At 38.6% G+C, this 13,778-nt stretch overlaps 1 protein-coding gene across 9 annotated transcripts in view; it reads left to right on the top strand.

The window, feature by feature from the left end:
* The window catches only part of chd6 (chromodomain helicase DNA binding protein 6), a 102,008-nt gene that overhangs the window by 27,583 nt on the left and 60,647 nt on the right, over nucleotides 1-13,778 (top strand). For all 9 annotated transcript variants that reach the window (XM_053228965.1, XM_053228979.1, XM_053228961.1 and 6 more), the window contains 8 exons: nucleotides 6,948-7,477; nucleotides 8,736-8,883; nucleotides 9,252-9,401; nucleotides 11,061-11,126; nucleotides 11,225-11,283; nucleotides 12,760-12,877; nucleotides 13,292-13,379; nucleotides 13,463-13,596. In XM_053228965.1, coding sequence (XP_053084940.1) covers nucleotides 6,948-7,477; nucleotides 8,736-8,883; nucleotides 9,252-9,401; nucleotides 11,061-11,126; nucleotides 11,225-11,283; nucleotides 12,760-12,877; nucleotides 13,292-13,379; nucleotides 13,463-13,596 — 1,293 coding nt within the window. The remainder of the gene's footprint in view (nucleotides 1-6,947; nucleotides 7,478-8,735; nucleotides 8,884-9,251; nucleotides 9,402-11,060; nucleotides 11,127-11,224; nucleotides 11,284-12,759; nucleotides 12,878-13,291; nucleotides 13,380-13,462; nucleotides 13,597-13,778) is intronic.

The following is a 13,778-nucleotide window of genomic DNA, read 5'->3' as shown; positions in this document are numbered from 1 at the left end:
CGAGACACTACCATATCATAATCAGATTTGAATTTTGTGTATTTTTGCACCCTGACAGCCACCAGCCTTATGTGTTCTTTTAGAAAAGAACATACATGACAGGGCATCATCGTGGTGCAGTGGGTAACATTGCCGCCTCGTAGCTCCAGAGTCCCTGGTCCGATCCTGAGCTGATCCTGCTACTTTAAATTATTCCTATGTGTGAAAATGTGGACCCATGGTGCTCGGCGATGGAATGGCGTTCCATCCAGGGTGTATTCTCACCTCGTGCCCAGTGTTCCTGGGATAGGCTTTGGATCCACTGCCATCTTGACCAGGATAAAGCAGTTAGTGAAGATGAATGACTAAACATACATGGAAGCTCAGTGTATCACTGGGGATGAACATATACCCACTGCCTGTGCTATATGTCTTAAAGTTAAATTTAAATTTAAATTGGAATTTATATTTTAAAGACAGAAAAACATCTAGACTGGTCAGGTAAAATGTATGTCCCTTCACCTTCTGAATGGCACAGCATTTTCCAGAACCTCTGATTCTTGCTTAAACTGATTTAAAGGAGATTTTTTTAAAAATTTAAAAAATGTAAAGAAAAAATTGAAAAAATTTGCATAGAGAAATTACTGTGTATATTTCTATAGTACGTTATATCTATTTGGCCTTCCTTCATAACTGTCTGTAAGCTTGAAAGACTATGTCATGTAATTAAATGCATGTCATATAATGTGTATTTTTTGCCTAGAATTTGTCAGTTTGTTTTAAACTTATCCCAAAGGTATGTCTGTGTGTTCGTAGAAGAAGTGTGTAGCATAGGTGTGTGCTGAAGCATTTTGTGGGAGAAAGGGAGCTGGCATTGACCAGAGTGCAGCTGTTGCTTTTTGCTGTTTTGAGCTGGTATTGATTTCGTAGGGCACTTTGTTTGTGTGTGATTGGATTGGCATATTTGCCTGGCAAGCATTTATATTACACCATATCTGTAGAATAATGAGTTGTATTTATGGAGAATTTTGTGTATATGCATGTGTGCAGGGGGAATATATGTGTTTTGTGCATGCACGTCACATGCATAAAGATAAAATCTAAAAAGGAATGAGCTGAACAGAAATCTGGACTGAAATACTATGATTTTGCAAATGACACATATATTGAGTAAAAACTATAAGCTATATTGTGATTTAAAAAAAGGACTATTTCTGTAGTCCGCTATTCTCTATCGACTGTTTCATAGCTGTTTCATTTGGATTTATCTTAAAATTGAGCATAAATTTCCAAAGAATCTGAATGTGCTCCATAGCCTGTGGTGACCAAAGGGTTACCACAGAGATCACATGTTTGCGTTGCTGCTTCCCGCGGCTTGGTTGCGAGCCTGTTGCCGTGACGACGGCCTTGATTCAAGCCCACTGTGGAAAGCTTGTGATTCATTGATATTATCCACATACCTGTCTGCAGATGCATGCTGAGGGTGTATGAGAGCATGTGTGTGTCATTGTGTGTTTTTGTGGGCCTGCACATGTGTGCTGCAGTGGTAGGCATGGTTAAAAATAAAGGCTTATCTGTGAAAGAAATCCTTAGCGTAATATACCTCAGAAACATCCAAACCTCTCTGTACTATCTTACTGAACACTCTTCATGTTTAATTCCTTAAAGAAGAAGCTTATGTTTTCTTGTCGATCCAGCAAAACATGAAGTAGGTCACGGCAGGACTATCTGTAAGAGCACAGCACAGTAATACAGGCCTACCATGTATTTTTTATTGTTGGGGGTATAATAATAGAGTATGATCCTGACCACAAAAATGGCAAACAATTGCAGTAAGGTCCAGTGGCTTCATGGGGGGTGAGGGTGGGGACCTTTTTGATTTTGGGTCTTGGGCAGGCTGCAATCGCTGCTGCCTTGTCAATTTGGGGATGCACCTGCCCATGGTCCAAGTGGAAGCCCAGATACCATATTTCCACCTGTCTAATTGCATACCTCTTTGGATTTGCTATGAGTTGCCACTGCCATTTATTACTATAAATGATGTCATCTAAATAAGCAGCTGCATATGCACTCTGAATAAACCAAATGGAAGGTGTAACCCAAACCAAATGGAATTGGTGTAACCCAAACAGAAAAGGCTGTTTTTTTCTGGATATTGGAGCCTGGCCAGTTTGTCCAAAGAGCTAGTGAATGGGTGAGCGAGATCAACAGCCTTTACTTGTCCCTGGAATTTAATAATGACTGGCACTAGCGGATGCTTGTGAAAATCCTTGTGCACACACCCTCACGACTCATGCAATTCCCAATGCCCCGCACTGAATCAGTCTTCAAATGTTATATAAAATCACTCTTTACAACCATGGTGAGGAGACGAGTAGAAAGGCATCTCAGCATGCACAAAATATTGAACCATGAGGTGATTGGGCTACAACAGCAGGAGACCACACTGGGTTCCACTCCTATTAGCCAAGAACAGGAATTTGATGCTATCATGGGCACAGGCTCATCTAAACTGGACAGTTGAAGATTTAAAAAAAAAAAAAAAAAAACCTGGTCTTTTTCCAGTCTTCAACTGTCCAGTTTCGGTGAGTATTTGCCAGTGAAATCCTCAGATTCTTGTTCTGTTTTATTAAAATAAACAAAGTGAAAAGCTCCTTTCTTCATGTACCGTAATTTGTAATTTGATTTGTACCACAATTTGTAATTGTAATTTGACACACACATATGTGTCTGTGTGTGTGTGTAATATATATATATATATATATATATATATATATATATATATATATATATATATATATATATATATATATATATATATATATATGTCAGGTCCAGAAGTATTTGGACAATGACAGAGTTTTTGTGATTTTGCCTTTATACACCACCACAATGGATTTGAAATAAAACAATCAAGATGTGATCGAAGTGTAGACTTTCGGCTTTATTTTAAGAGGTTCCACAAAAATATGGCATTTACCATTTAGGAATTACAGCCATTTTCAACAAAGTACCTCCGTTTTCAGGGGCTCAAAGGTATTTTGACAAAGTGACATAATTGTAAATATAACCATAATTTTAATACTTGGATGAAAATCCTTTGCAGTCAATGACTGCCTGAAGTCTGGAGCCCATGTTCTCAAATTCTGAGTTTCCTCCCAGGAGATGCTTTGCCTGGCCTTCACTGCAGCCACCTTCAGTTGCTGTGTGTTTGTGGGTCTTTCTGCCTTCAATCTTGTCTTCAGTAAGTGAAAAGCATGCTCTATTGGGTTGAGTTCAGGCGACTGACTTGGCCATTGAAGAATATTCAATTTCTTTTCCTTCAAAAAGTCTTGAGTTGCGTTGTAGCATTTGGCTGAATGTGAGCAAAGAGTATAGCCCTGTACACCTCAGAACTCATCTTGCTACTTCTGTCAGCAGTCAAATCATCAATAAACACCAGTGAGCCCATTCCATTGGCAGCCATACATGCCCATGCCATAACACTGCCTCCACCATGTTTGACACATGATGTGGTATACTTTGGATCATGAGCTGTTTCTTTCTTTCTCCATACTTTTCTCTTCCCATCATTCTGGTACAAGTTAATCTTGGTTTCATCAGTCCAAAGAATCTTATTCCAGAGAGGGAGGCTTTTTTAGATGTTTTCTGGCAAAGTCTAATCTGGCTTTCCTGTTCTTGAATGTTCCCAGTGGTTTGCACCTTGTTGTAAACCCTCTGTATTTACATTCATGAAGGCGTCTCTTGATTGTAGATTTTGACAATGATACGCCTACCTTCTCCAGTGTATTCTTGACTTCTGTTGATGTTGTGAAAGGGTTTTTCTTCACCACGGAAAGGATTCTGCGATCATCCACTTTAGTTGTCTTCCGTGGTCTTCCAGGCCTTTTAGCTGCTTCATTTATCTTGAAGTAACGAGGGAATGGACCGCACCTGGTCAATTAACTTCTTGTCAGTCAATTGTCCAAATACCTTTGAGCCCCTGAAAATGGAAGTACTTGAATTAGATAAATAAAAAGATAAATGAAGCAGCTAAAAGGTCTGGAGTTGATATCAGGTATTGAGTTGGCATTTGGCAGCTGTTCGAGCTACCAATATGAAGTCCAAGGAGATCTCAATGCAAGTGAAGGAGGCCATCATTAGGCTGAAAAAACAACATAAATCTATAAGAGAGATAGCAAAAACCTTAGGTGTGGCCAAATCAACAGTTGGGTACATTCTGAAAAAAGAAAGAAAGCACTGGTGAACTCAACAACATCAAAAGGCCTGGAAGACCACGGAAGACAACTAAAGTGGATGATCGCAGAATCCTTTCCGTGGTGAAGAAAAACCCTTTCACAACATCAACAGAAGTCAAGAATACACTGGAGAAGGTAGGCGTATCATTGTCAAAATCTACAATCAAGAGACGCCTTCATGAATGTAAATACAGAGGGTTTACAACAAGGTGCAAACCACTGGGAACATTCAAGAACAGGAAAGCCAGATTAGACTTTGCCAGAAAACATCTAAAAAAGCCTCCCTCTCTGGAATAAGATTCTTTGGACTGATGAAACCAAGATTAACTTGTACCAGAATGATGGGAAGAGAAAAGTATGGAGAAAGAAAGAAACAGCTCATGATCCAAAGTATACCACATCATGTGTCAAACATGGTGGAGGCAGTGTTATGGCATGGGCATGTATGGCTGCCAATGGAATGGGCTCACTGGTGTTTATTGATGATTTGACTGCTGACAGAAGTAGCAAGATGAGTTCTGAGGTGTACAGGGCTATACTCTTTGCTCACATTCAGCCAAATGCTACAACGCAACTCAAGACTTTTTGAAGGAAAAGAAATTGAATATTCTTCAATGGCCAAGTCAGTCGCCTGAACTCAACCCAATAGAGCATGCTTTTCACTTACTGAAGACAAGATTGAAGGCAGAAAGACCCACAAACACACAGCAACTGAAGGTGGCTGCAGTGAAGGCCAGGCAAAGCATCTCCTGGGAGGAAACTCAGAATTTGAGAACATGGGCTCCAGACTTCAGGCAGTCATTGACTGCAAAGGATTTTCATCCAAGTATTAAAATTATGGTTATATTTACAATTATGTCACTTTGTCAAAATACCTTTGAGCCCCTGAAAACGGAGGTACTTTGTTGAAAATGGCTGTAATTCCTAAATGGTAAATGCCATATTTTTGTGGAACCTCTTAAAAATAAAACTGAAAGTCTACACTTCGATCACATCTTGATTATTTTATTTCAGATCCATTGTGGTGGTGTATAAAGGCAAAATCACAAAAACTCTGTCATTGTCCAAATACTTTCGGACGTGACTGTGTGTGTGTATGTGTGTGTGTGTGTGTGTGTGTATATATATATATATATATATATATATATATATATATATATATATATATATATATATATATATATATATGAAGCAATTAAGATGTGATTAAAGTGTAGACTTTCAGCTTTAATTCAGGGGGTTTGAAAAAAATATCGTATTACCGGTTTAGGAATTTTTTTGCATAGTCCCAGCCATTTTTTTGCATAGTCCCTCCATTTTCACAGGCTCAAAAGTAATTGGACAATTGTCTGTTAAGCAGTTTCATGGCCAGGTGCAGCCTGTTTCGTGACAGTTTAAGGAGATAAAAGGTCTGGAGTTGATTCCAAGCATTGAATTTGCATTTGGTAGCTGTTCATGAGCTCTCAATATGCTGTCCAAAGAGATGTCGATGCAAGTAAAGGAGGCCATCATTAGGCTGGAAAAAAAAAAAAAAAAAAAAAAAAAACAGACCTATCAGAGAGATAGCAGAAACTTTAGGATTGGCCAAATCAGCTATTTGGTACATTCTTAAAAAGAAGGAACTGGCGAGCTCAGCAACACCAGAAGGCCTGGAAGCCCACGGAAAACAACGAAAGTGGATAATCACAGAATTCTTTCCTTGGTGAAGAAAAACCCCTTCACAACATCTGGCTAAGTCAGGAACACTCTTGAGGAAGTGGGCATATCATTTTCATAGTCTACAATCAAGAGACGCTTTCGTGAATGTAAATACAGGTGGTTTACCTCAACATGCAAACCACTGGTAACACTCAAGAACAGAAAGGCCAGATTAGACTTTGCTTTAAAAAAAAAAAAAAGCCAGACCAGTCCTGATGCAAGATTAACTTGTACCAGAATGATGGGAAGAGAAGAGTATGGATTAGGAAAGGAAGGGCTCATATTCAAAATATTCATATTCATCAGATGATACCACATCATCTCTCAAACATGTGGAGCAAATGTAATGGCATGGGCATGTTTGGCTGCCAATGGAACTGGGTCACTGGTGTTTATTGATGATTTGACTGCTGATAGAAGTAGCAGGATGAATTCTGAGGTGTATAGAACTATACTTTCTGCTCAAATTTAGTGAAATGCTGCAAAACTGATAGGACGGCACGTCCCAGTACGGATGGATAATGATCCATTAAAAAATAATTTATTTATTAAGCCATTTTGACAAACCCAGGGGCACTGTTTTCAGCTTGTCTTTTAAAAGAACACACTTTGTGGGAAGGTAGGAGGGTTGTAGGGAAATTACTTGATGAAATTACTCTTGTCCTTAGACATCAGCTAATCCTGATATTCACAAATAAGCGTTTGCTATGTTTAAACAATAAATACACCAGTGTGAAAATATTTTAGGGCATTTTAATCAGTTTGAAAAAAATCTCTGAGGGCTGAGCTCCTCATATTCCAGGTGCAAGTTCATTAAAACTGTTGCATTTAAATGACAAACATGGACCCTGGGTTTTTTGAAAGTTTTTTTTTCTTGCAGGACTAATGTAGCACATTGGATTTTTATGTTGCATTTAAAAATAGCATTGTGTGATCTGTTAGTTTAAATTAGTTTAGTCCTTTGGACAGTAAACCAAAAATTGCTCTATTGTTCTTATATTTGATTGAAAAGTTTGTTTTATTGTCTTACAGATGTCTGCCACGCACATTTTAATGCACACTTCAGCTACTTCAGCCACCACTGCCTCTGAGCAGAATGCACAAACCACTTTTTCCATAGGCCACTTTGGCAAGGAGCAGATCCGAATCATTGATGGGCCATCTAACCACTGCGTGGCTCATGCAAAGCTCTCCGGGATGAGGGAAGTAGTCCAAGGGTCTAGCAGCCTCAGTCCCAACCTTTCTGTTTCACCAGTCAATAGCGAGGAGGATGATGGAGGAGGTGGGCCCAGGGTGAGGAAAAAACGAAAAAAAAAAGACAAGAAAGACACAAGAGAGGACAGAGAGTGCGACATTAGACCAAAGAAAAAGAAGGTACAGAAAGAAGGGAAGCGGCTGCTCCTGAAGAAATCGAAAGCACTGAAGGAGCTAAAAGAGACAAAGAAGGTGGAGGGGAAGGTAGTAAAGGATCCTAAAAAGGTCAAGAAAGTTCAAGAGATCAAGTCAAAAACACAGGGAAAGGATGTGACCTCCCCACCAAGGCAACGTGGGAGGAAGCCGAAGTGAGTTGAGGATAAATTATGCCATTAAAGTGCATTCATTATTTAAGTAAGGAATAAAACGTGACTGAGTGTGCTTTTATAGGAAAATAATCAATGACATGGTGAAGAGATGCCACAACAAACCCAGAGTTGGTCATTTTCCTATAACTTATCACCGTTTATCGTTACATTTAATGCTGTGAAGTGTCCGTGAGATAAGTTCCTGTTATTACTTACATTATAATAGCTGCAGTTGAAGCCAAAACTTTACATACACCTAGGCTAAAGATATTCAGTCACTGTTTTTCAGAACACCACACATTTCCTGTTACCATAAGTTTCTTTTGACAAGTCAGTTAGGGCATCTACTTTGTTCACATCGGAGATAATTTTAAAATAATCAAATAGAGACAGATTTATTTCAGCTTTAATTCACTATAACAGAATTACAGTGGATCAAAGATTTACATACACCAAGTTAACTATCTCTTTACACAGTCTGGAAGATTCCAGAAATTGATGTAATGAATTTTTAAAAGCTTTTGATTGGCCAGTTTTCATAATTAGGAGTTAATTGGGAGTGCACCTGTGGCTGTAAAAAGAGACTACTTGAGCATCTGTACAAACAATCGCATGCAAATATAAAAATCTTGGGACCACAGAAACACTGCATCATTCAGGACATAGGCACAAATTAACTCCCGAGGATGACTAACTAGAATAAGTACTAACAACGTGTATGTAACCTTTTGACACACTGAAAATCTGATATACCAAAGCTGAAATAAATCTCTCTTTTTTAGCTATTTTTTGAAATTACAGCTGATAAAATAAAGTAATTATTTGACTTAATACAGGAAATGTATGGTAACATAAAATGTGTGAAGTTACGAAAAATTGGGTTTGAATGTCTTTAGCCTAGGTGTTGTTCTAACAGTTGTTCTGTTGCTAGCCTCTCTTTTTTTTTTTAAATCATATTAGAACCAATCCACTGGTATGGACCTGTGATTAGAAATACAGCTGCAGCTACTGTCAAAGCTGTGCTATTATAGAAAATTAATTAACACCTTTTAATCAGTCAGATTCAGGAATTCAACGTTGTGGTGTAGTACTAGAATTAAAGACTTGTCAAGATTTGTCAGGAGTGATGCCGCTATGATACAATATTGTGTGATGTGATATACTGTATGATATGATATTTAGTTTGTGTTAACTTGTTAGAGATCTTAATAAAATGTAAAGCCTATATATTTTAACAATTTTTTCCCATGTTGTGCAGAGAGCAGAGTGTTGTACCCCTGGAGAAAAGGAAAAAAGGGAAGCGGAAAAATGATGCACCGCAGGAGGCAGCCGAGAGTGATGATACGGCCTCACTTTGTACACTGGCTACAGGAGGAGAAGAGAGCACTGACCCTATGGACAACACTGTGAGTACCCCCATTCCTGTTGTCTTTGTCATTCCTGCAATTAATTCTGTCCATGCATTTCATATGATGCTCTTTCATCTTCTAGACATTGATGATTAAAAGGCCTAACTTACTTAGCTTACTTAGCTTCTATTTGCCTGTCTTTCTTGATTTGGTTACTGTTGCTTTACTGATTACTGTTGCTTTGTGTTGTGTGTGAAGATGTGTAAACAGAGGATTTAGCACCTATAATAATAGCAAAGAACGTAGCAAAGTAGATGAAAATGACTTTTGGGGGTCTCTTTTTTTATTTGATAACCAAGTAATTGTCTTTCTTTTTTCACACTCACTCAAACTTTCATTGGTCTTGTTCTTTCACTTGTCTGCAGAAGAGGAGATCAGGGCGTCAGGTGAAGCGCAGGAAGTACAATGAAGATCTAGATTTTAAGGTTGTGGATGATGATGGTGAGACCATTGCTGTGCTGGGAACAGAGCGAATTCCTCCTATCTCCTCCTCTACCCTTGCTTGGCAAGCAGAGGTAACTGCAGTATCTCCCACCATTCCACTTCACCACACATCTGCACTACTTCTGTCTTCTAGCCTGCCTTCATAAATGTACACTAACTCCAAGATGACAGCTGTAAGTCTAGGTGCAGAATGTGCTTGTTAAATTTTCATATAATTAGTATTACAGTATAGTGACAGGTATAATATATTAGTATATTTAACATGGTTTGAAATATTACCAAAAATCAAAAAGTGAATACCTGTACATGAATACCTGTACTTGAACACAGTTTTTAAATAGGGATGGCTCTGATATTGAAGAGCAAGCTGACTAACAAATCTGCTCCTCTAGCTGGCTAACATGTGCTGTGCAACAGGTTGTGTTTAGATAGCTAGCTAAATTTAACCACACACATCTAAGAAATGGAGATACTGTTTAATCAAAAATCATTAGTTACAGCTCTAGTTGTTAACTTATGTTTGTAAACATATTTCTGCATAAAGCCAATTCTCCCTTCCACTCCTCATCTGGAGAGAGTGAGGATGCTACTGTATATCTGTGGCCACATCTGGGAGACACTTTCTGTTTGATGGGCAACCATTGGTTGATGACCAGTCATCATCGGCCCTAAGGTAACAAGCTCTTAACAGGCTGTAATAGCCACCCTGAAAATGGCAGTGGCCCATATTGGATTGGATACTGATATACAACTCATGCCACAGTACAAGGACTACATTGAGAGCATTAAAATAGGCTGGAGCTTACTAACATACCAGCTGTTGGTGGTTATGCTCAGACGTACACTGCCTATGCACAGTCCAGGCGCACAGATGATACGTACAGGCAGTTTGCTGGTAGTTTTGCTGCTTGCACTGAATCGGTTGTTCCAGTTGGCAGAAATTGAACCCACTGTGATGGAACTGATTGTAACTGCACTTTTGGCAGTGAGACACTTAGGCCAGGACTCAAGGTGACTGTCCGCCAGTCTGGTCCTTGGTCAGTGGCAGGTATGGATAGTGCAGTGAGAGTTACATGTGTGTGAAGACAACACTATGGAACCTGCCTAATGTACCTGGATCACTCTTTGGGCCTGTAGAGAAGAGGTTTCAGAGGTTTCAGTATCTAAAGACAAGCACAACCTATTAGAGCAATCACACATGGAATCACGTAATCATTTATGCAGGCCTTGTCAGCCCTGGTGGACACTAAACAGTCACCTGACCATTGTCTAAAACGTCTTTGCTGTAACTTCCCTTCACTGGAATTAAGGGGCCCAGCCCAAACTTGTTCCAGCATGACAGTTCCCCTGTGCACAAAGTGAGCTTCATGGAGACATGGTTTGCCAAGGTTGGTGTGGAGATTTATTGGAAAACTAACTGTGCACCAGGCCTTGTCATCTAGTGCCCAACTTCACTAATGCTCTTGTTGCTGAATGGGCAAAAATTTTCCATAATCTAGTGGAAAGCCTTCCCAAAAGAGTGGAGGCTGTTACAGCAGCAAAGGCAGGACCATCTTTGGAATTTGATGTTCAACAAGCACATATAGTCATGGGAAAAAGAACCCACACCCCACACAGTCATGCATACACCCATACACCCTTCCAGTCGTCACTCTTGGCATTTTACTCTGTCTCAGTGGTTTACTTTGTTGCTTGTCCTTGTCTATTCTTGCTTCTTTCCTTTGTCTCAGGAACCCCCTGAAGATGAAGCCAACATCATTGAAAAGATTCTCTCTGTGCGGACAATTAAGAAGGAGGTGGTGTGGCCTCTTGTATTGTTTTAATTTTGTGTAGTCTTTGAAGTGTTTCATAACATCCTCACCTATTTTATCTGTTATATTTCCCATTATTTCAGACATTCCCTGGAGAACCAGTTGAAGAGTCAGAGGAGTTTTATGTGAAGTACAGAAATTTGTAAGTCTAATGCCTAACCCTAATGTTAGAAGTGGTGGAAACTACTTATGTTCCATCCAAAATTATTTTCACCTTTTTTTAAAGAATAGTCTTTTCTTTCTAAAATGTATGTCGCAGAATTGCCAAACATGCATTCAGGTGAACACAGAAATAGTTCTGAAAACAAAATTTTTTTTTTTTTGCAATGGCTATCCCAGTCCCTGAATTTGTGAATCACTGGTCTGCATTTGAGAGAGAAGTCTGTCTGTAAAATGTAATATAAATGTATAAATGCTTAGCCACCCAGAGCAGGCAGGAAGCATCATCAAGACGTTGATAAGCTTTAAAAACAAATAAAAGAATCTTAAACTGGGTAATGCAATGGACAGGGAGCTGGTGCTGCTTAGTACCTCACTGTAAGCAGCCTAGCAGCAGCATTCTATATTAACTGTAAATAAACATGACTTATTAACACCTAAAAAGTAACTAAAAAATAACTAAAGAGGACTTGACACCTATATACAGGGCATTATCATAGTCTAGAAGAGATTAAATTTAAGCATGTGTATTTTCTTTTTCCTAAAAAGTAACTAAGTAACTAAATAGGAACCTGTTAAATGAAAACATGTTTACTTTCTTTTTCTCTAGGTCATGTAAAGAAATAAATGTTTAGATTTTAGCAATTGCTCTAAGTTGAAAGAAGCTGCTCTCCAACCATGCAATGTTGTAGAAACAGACACCATAGTGTTATGGTGTTCCACCATATTGGATTATCCAATTATTTTGTCCAATTATCACCAAATTTGCAGCATCGTGAGACCCGAACAAACTTGTTTCTCAGATTTTTGATACAATGGATAGTTTGTCCATAACGCCCAAACAGTGAAGTCACCAAACAGGAAGAGAAGGCAATATCTCAGCAATGATGTGATGGATTTTGACCAGACTTTGTAGATGCATAAATAGAAGAAGAAGCCTTTACATTACAGCACAGTGAAATTCTTATCTTCACATATCCCAACTTGTTAGGAAGTTGAGATCAGAGCGCAGGGTTAGCCATGATAAGGCATCCCTGGAGCAGATAGGCTTAAGGGCCCAACAGTGGCAGCTTGGCAGTGCTGGGGCTTGAACCCCATCCTCCTGAGCAGTAACCCCGAGCCTTAACCATAGGCTTTATAATTGCAATCAATAACTGCAATCATATATATATATTTTTTTTTTCTTGACTCCCTAGAAGGTGCTGAGTGTTCTTCATGTGCAGAATTTGTGATTTGCCAAACAGGATGTCGGCCGTTGTGAAATTGAATTTAAAAAAAACTTGACCAATCATTACAAAATTTGGCTGACAGCATCATTTGATATGCCACACTTCCATAACCTGCAAATGAATTTGACTGCTAAGTCACCGTATAGGAAATGAGAGCATATCTCAGCAATAAATACCCATATAATATCATATGTCCTGTTGCTTTGTGCTTTTTTTGGTTTTGTTGCTAGTTCTTACCTTCACTGTAAATGGGCAACATTGGAGGAGCTGGAAAAGGACCCGCGCATTCACCAAAAAATCAAGCGCTTCAGGAACAAACATGCACAAATGAAGCACATTTTCTCAGAGGTAAGGTTGAGTTTCTGCACATGTCATATAGAAACATTCATTTATTACTCATGGAGAGTGTGTGTGCATTTATTTGTGTATTTATGTGTGAACCAAAGTAGTTTGATCTTATTCATTTGCTGATTTGTCGATCTAAATCTAAATCAATTCCATGTGTTACTCTGGTTGGCATGTATTGTTATAATATGGAAAATGCTCAAAAAATAAATATTAATGAATCATAAATGCAATGCAAATACATTAGTATGTGAACAGTAAAAATAATATTTAGAAGAGCTGCAATTACGAATGTTTACTTGGAAGTTTTCATTTATTGTTAGCCATAAAATTTTTAAGTTATTCAGGTGGTGTTTTTAAATTAATTGTATTTTTTATGGTGCTCTGTATTAGTAATATCAGTTTCAATCTCTCTAGCTCGATGAAGACCTCTTTAATCCAGACTATGTTGAAGTAGATCGGGTTTTGGAGATTGCGATCACTACAGACACGGAAACTGGAGAGGGGAGTATCATTGTAGTAGGAATAAAGAGTGTATACAATCTGTCTTAGACTGCTGTTAGAAGTCACTGCATGTGTACTAACAGGAGGTGACACACTACCTGGTAAAGTGGTGTTCTCTGTCGTATGAGGAAAGCACTTGGGAACTACAGGAGGATGTAGACCCTGTGAAGATTCGTGAGTTTGAAGAGCTCAAGAAAATACCAGAACTCACACCTGTTGTAAGATTTTGCATTGAATTCATCTGAACTGAATTTACGTCCTGAGTATATCATGAAGAGACATGGTTTTGTTCAGTGTTCATATATTACATTTTAATTTTACCTGAAGGTAATGCATTTTTTTGTAACTAACACAGCATTACATGTAATGCAATGACTTTTTATATGTAATGCTATGCTCT

Source organism: Pangasianodon hypophthalmus, chromosome 2, assembly GCF_027358585.1.
Source record: "Pangasianodon hypophthalmus isolate fPanHyp1 chromosome 2, fPanHyp1.pri, whole genome shotgun sequence".
NCBI lineage: Eukaryota > Metazoa > Chordata > Actinopteri > Siluriformes > Pangasiidae > Pangasianodon > Pangasianodon hypophthalmus.
Note: the sequence above shows the minus strand (reverse complement) of the source record. Positions and strands in the feature narration are given on the sequence as shown.